General features: G+C 42.9%; 1 protein-coding gene across 2 annotated transcripts in view; it reads right to left on the bottom strand.

Annotated features, from left to right (window-relative positions):
- Positions 1-506: 506 nt before the first annotated feature.
- aif1l (allograft inflammatory factor 1-like) overlaps positions 507-6,069 on the bottom strand; it is a 28,291-nt gene continuing 22,728 nt past the window's right edge. For both annotated transcript variants that reach the window (XM_056290814.1, XM_056290815.1), the window contains exon 6: positions 507-1,775. In XM_056290814.1, coding sequence (XP_056146789.1) covers positions 1,688-1,775 — 88 coding nt within the window. In that variant the 3' untranslated portion in view covers positions 507-1,687. The remainder of the gene's footprint in view (positions 1,776-6,069) is intronic.

The following is a 6,069-nucleotide window of genomic DNA, read 5'->3' as shown; positions in this document are numbered from 1 at the left end:
AATAGACACCGATGATAACGAGCAGGTTAACGCTGACGAACTGGAGGGAAAAAAAAAAGGCGACCTCTGTTACACGGCGATATTTTAGATTCAAGCTCAGTGACATTGAGCGGAAAGAGGTGCTTTGTATTATTTTCATATTGTAACGTGCGTGTATGAGTAGACACGTTGGTCCTTGACAAACGGGTCGGACCCTTTAGTCGACTGATTAACGTTGTCGCTTGCGGAGTGGGAGCCACGGGTTCGCGTCCCGGCTGCGGAGGTACCCGGACTGCCCCCCGAATTCGCTGCAATATGTATAAATTTGTTTATTATATCACGAAGCGCAATATTGTCCACAATAATTGCAATATGACTTTTTCACCAAATCGTGCAGCACTAATATTAACCCCCCCCCCAATCCCCGCCTCCCACCCCTGCCTCACTTTGTTTCTGACAAATTTGCAAAAGTCAGGGGCGGGCCTTTAGCCACCGATTAAGTCAAGCTTATCCTGACAGGAATTCATATAGGACAACTGTGGACAGTACAAAGTGTGTAAGAAAAAGATGTGCTTTATTTTGCTTGTGCTTCACCAAAAGCATGCCTTTTTAACATGATCAAAATATCAAATCTCTAACAAAGTGGGATAATAAAGGTTAATTTCACAACTATGGTCGCATAACACCTTTGACAGCAGCAGTTAAACAGAAATGAGGGTGTGTTAACCAACATCTGGAATGTACGATTTGGCGAAGGTTTCCGTCGTTGCCATGGTAACGACTCAGCATCCAACACTGAAATGATTTTTGCAATCCACAGCTGGCAATCAAATCAAAATTTTGTCAATAAAATCGGATTCCCAATCAAATGCTATACAGGCGTTAGCAAAACGCCTGGAGGTGCACAACACTTAGTAAAAATGTGCAAGAAAGTTTTCTCTTGCAAAAAAAAAAAAAGCAAAAATTATATTGAGCAACATATGTCAAAAGTATCAAACAACCAAGCATAAATTAACTTGCACTAATTCCAAGAGTGAACCCAGGGAGTGAGGGAGGAGGAGTGTAAAATAAGCTGTGAGGGATTCTGAGCTTCACTACAGTGGGTCAAAGCAGAAATCAGTCTTCCCTTAAACAACCATGAAACCCCCCTAATACAAAATTCAGTTCGTCAACCAGCTTACACGTACAAGTATCAGTGTTACATTTCAGTTATGGTAAAAACAAGATGAGTAACATCACTCACAGTCAAACATCACTTAGTGTGTCGTGGGCTCAGGCTTCCAAAGAAATGGACTTGCACACAGTCAGAAAATCACAACGTTACATCCGCAATCACTGGTCCCACGCTAACCACAACACTGCTCATATTAACGTGACGGCTCAATTACACAGTTACTGCAAGGGTTACGAGTGTGAAGACTAGTTAAAAATATGCAGTTTCTCATCATCATCAATATAAATATATACATGTATGTACTTTCGATAAAAAAAGCTAATTTTGTTTCAACTTTTTTTCTTTTCACAGCAAATATATATAATTAAAAGAATCTTCTTCCTCGTCCCCATGCCACAAAGGACTTGGTGTTCTGAGGTTGGACTCTTGGTAAGGCTATGTACATATGTCCAACTGATGAGGCTAGGGCCTGGAAGGTAGGGCCCATGGATGGGCCCTATAGCCAGTTAGTAGTCTTGAGGTGGACATCGGGTCTTACGGTAGGCTGGCAATGTCTCGCTTTGGAGGGGGCCCATCCGGCTTACAGCTAGCACCATTGGCCTTGTCCTCAAAGATCAAAACTCTGGAAAGCAAGAAATGACAAAATATTAGAAATCGATAAGCAGCTGTCACATGGATAAGCAAATTTCCTTAGGTATAGACAACAGAACCACAAAACATAAACGAGTTGGGCCCTAGCAAATACATATATATTGACCCCCCCCTTTTTCTCCCCAGTTGTATCCAGCCAATTACCCCACTCTTCCAAGCTGTCCTGGTTGCTGCTCCACCCCCTCTGCCGAGGGCTGCAAACTACCACATGCCTCCTCCGCTACACGCGGAGTCACCAGTCGCTTCTTTTCACCTGACAGTGAGGCGTCTCACCAGGGGGACACAGTGCGTGGGAGGATCACGCTATTCCCCCCAGTCACCCCCCCCCGAACAGGTGCCCTGAATGACCGGAGGAGGCGCTACTGCAGCGACCAGGAAACATACCCACATCTGGCTTTCCACCTGCAGACACAGCCAATTGTGTCTGTAGGGACGCCCAACCAAGCCGGAGGTAACACGGGGATTCGAGCCAGCGATCCTCATGTTGGTAGGCAATGGAATAGACCGCCATGCCACCCGGACGCCCTGGGCCAAACAAATATATCCTTCATCTCATCACATGGATGAATGGGGATGTTCAAAGTGCATGCATGTTCCAATGTCGTCCAATAATATGAAGCTGTTTGATATAATAACGAGGAGGATGACAATCCAGGTGATGCCACTGTGGATTAAGACAAATACTCCCAAGAGGTGACCTTTTCCAGAGCACCGAGGTGCTGTCAACACTCGGTGTCCAACACAAGCAAGTGCCCAGTGAAGCTGATAAGTACGGGCACCCTACTGTGAAGAGGCTTATGTGCTGTCAGTGGTAAACTGGTACAAACTGACCAAGAAAAGATGTGGGGAGAGCTGAGTCATTAAATACATGCAGATAATAAACATCAATAGCGTGACCGAATGTCAGAGATAGTATGAAGGAGTAACAGAGAGAGGGCGGTCAAGTATAACGTGACAAAAGCAGGATGTGTGAGAAGAAAGTTAAGTAGCTAATGTGGAAATCACCTAGAGAACCAGAGTTGCCACTAGCTAGGACGCGTACAAAGGAATGAGGAAAACCAACATGAAGGGACTCTCCCACTAAATGATAATAGTGGTGTACGTCGAACAAAGTGAAGTGTGGGGCTCTGGCATGAGCTATTCAGAGTGAATGCCCGTCTTTAATTTCCTTTTTTGGAAAACCTCTGCAAAGCCCCTGTAAGCCCATAAGGAGCACTGATCCCATTGAGTAAACCAGCGCTCAGCAACTCAAACTCTGGCGCACGTCTCCTAGGTAACCACGCCCACTTCCTTCCTGTCTGCTCTACTGGCTGTTCTTTCTCTGCCCTGATGTTGGGACCTGTCAGTTCAACCCCACCGTAACTGTAAGACCCCCAACGTTAGATCACAGTTTAATCATGCTGATCAAAGGTTCGAACGTTCCAACCGCAGCAGCCGGGCAATAATTGAATACTGTCGTTTATTACCTGGATTATTGAGCAAGCATAAAGATGTATCGTTTATTGTCGTTCAGTTGTTTGTTATTGGGATTAAATTCAGATAGTTGGTTGGATATTACTTTTAAGTCTATTACCGATTAATCTATTCATCATTCCCAGAGGCCACGGTGGTGGTTTACTTAATCTAACCAATGGCAAAAAATAAATAAACAAATAAGCAAATAAATAAATAAATTTTAGGGGGGGAAAATCCTAGAGTATTAATTTCATTAGGACACGAGTAGGAGAAAAACAAGCAAATCATGGCATTTGAAAAGCTGTAACCAGCAAATGTTTGGCATTTTCACCAAGTAAGCATCTGAAATGATTATACAAATACCAAAATTATATTAGATTACTGTCCTGTCGACTTACTAATCAATTAATTGACTAACCATTTCAACGCTAATTACTTTACATGACCAAACAGCTCCGTTCCATGAACCTCAGTCGGATTCTGAAATATGGTATTTTTGCATATGTTGGCAGATACTGTGATATAGTATATCGATAGTGTAAAATTCCCTATTATTATCACAATGATAATAATTTTCATACCTCCCAGAACTAATTCAAAAAGTGCCACAGTTAGACTTGTGAATTTGACTTTGGTATCTTTAAGTTAATGTGTATTAAGTTCATAATAAAATGGATCTGAAAATAACTGGTTACTGATTAAATTTATATTGTCACTTAGTTTAGTGGGCTAAATTTGAATTATTGTTCAATGGTAAATAATGACTGATGAAATAAATAAAAACGACAAAAAATGTGTTTAATTCAACACCCATATCACTAGTGGATATAGTAGATATGTTGGCTAGATTATCCAGGGGTAAAGAAATGAGACGTTTGTACACTCAAGATGCCCATGTTTCCCCAGAATGCAACAGACCAAATCAAAATAAATATATTCTTTCATTAAAAGCAAAGGTGGGATGTCTGTTTTTTTAGTCATGACCAGTCTGAGCACATGTATCCTTACTGGTTAGTCCTATGTGGGAGCTAAAATCTGAAGGTCTGTTCTGGGAATTTGTTGTTTATTTGCCTTATTCAGAGCTATTGCATCATTACTTTCACCTACAGCCCCCCATTTGGAAGTGAATTAAACACATCTCAATTTTGTGTTGCAATTTCAGTTTCAATAGTAACATTATACCGCATTAAACTATGGAAAACAGTCTCTCCAATGTCATTTAATTTCGGAAAAGAAATTAAGAGGCGTCCGGGTAGCATAGCGGTCTATTCCGTTGCCTACCAACACGGGGATTGCCGGTTCGAATCCCCGTGTTACCTCTGGCTTGGTCGGGCGTCCCTACAGACACAATTGGCCGTGTCTGCGGGTGGGAAGCCGCATGTGGGCATGTGTCCTGGTCGCTGCACTAGTGCCTCCTCTGGTCGGTCGGGGCACCTGTTTTGGGGAGGGGGGGGGAGACTGGGGGGAATAGCGTGATCCTTCCACACGCTATGTCCCCCTGGTGAAACTCCTCACTGTCAGGTGAAAAGACGCGGCTGGTGACTCCACATGTATCGGAGGAGGCAGGTGGTAGTCTGCAGCCCTCCCTGGATCGGTGGAGGGGGTGGAGCAGCGACCGGGATGGCTCAGAAGAGTGGGGTAACTGGCCAAGTGCAATTGGGGAGAAAAAAGGGGGGGAAAAAAAACCTCAAAACAAAATAATAAAATTAATCAAATGTGATATGATACAGTTTGCTTTTGGACGTTTGAACTACCCTCGGTGTTGTTATCTGTTTTTACAGTAACCATCTTGTACCCAAAATCAGTGCTTAATCGTCTTTTAGCCGAAGGCCAAACATTTGGTTTTCACCAGGTGATTCATAGTTCCAAAAGAAATGCTACCATAACTACAACTAACTAATTCAAAAGACATTTAATGAAAATAATCCCAAAACAGGGTTTACTGCGAACGGTGAGACCTGCTACATTAAACAATTTGCTGCGTTTGTGAATGTGCAGTCGTATATTTGTGTATTGTCCACAAACTGGCAGTGAAATGGAAAGCTGAAAGCGCCAGAGCTGGCCTTTCCCAGACCAGACTCAATTGTGGAGACTGGCCCATATTATGTTCCTCTAATTGCTGCAAAATCAATTGTTCCTCTGCCAAAAACTCAGAATAACACCGCACCCAGGCTGCTGTGCCCCCCCCCCCGCATTTCCCCTCTTGCCCAAGCGAAAGGCAAAACAAAACTAAAATAAAAAAACAAAAAACAAAAAAGAGAACCGTTGCAGATTTTTGCAGCCCAGTTGTAAGGTGATGCATATAGTAAAGACCACAGCGGGAACAGGCTTGTTTTTCAGGGGGGGGACCTTCTTAAATCACTGAGATACAGTAGGCCACTTTTGTCTAGACTCATACATGTGATACTCTAGAGGTCAATCTGTCATGGAAGAAAAACGAAACTTTCGTTTGCCATTGTCCCTTTATCCACCGACAAAAAGGTCACCAATCAAACCAAGATCAAGTGCACCAAAACAATACCGCAAAGGGGGTAAATATTCTCTTCCTTTCTGAGTATGGACTTTTCTCCATCCTTCAGAATGGGTGGAATTTTCTTTCTTTTTACAAAAACATCTTGCATGACTCACTCCTTCCAAGCGACCACTAGACGTACACAGTAAATCACTAAGCTAATATTTTTCAACCTCCGTGCAGATATCATCATCGTGACACTGACAGTATATTTTTCAGCCAATTTTCCACCTTTATTGAAACTAAGATAAAAAAAAAAAATCCTAGCATTCAACCTTGCAGCAGGGGCCAAGGAGGG

Source organism: Lampris incognitus, chromosome 12 (genome assembly GCF_029633865.1).
Source record: "Lampris incognitus isolate fLamInc1 chromosome 12, fLamInc1.hap2, whole genome shotgun sequence".
Taxonomy (NCBI): Eukaryota; Metazoa; Chordata; class Actinopteri; order Lampriformes; family Lampridae; genus Lampris; species Lampris incognitus.
The sequence above is the reverse complement of the archived record's forward strand: the minus strand, read 5'-3'. Positions and strand labels throughout refer to the sequence as shown.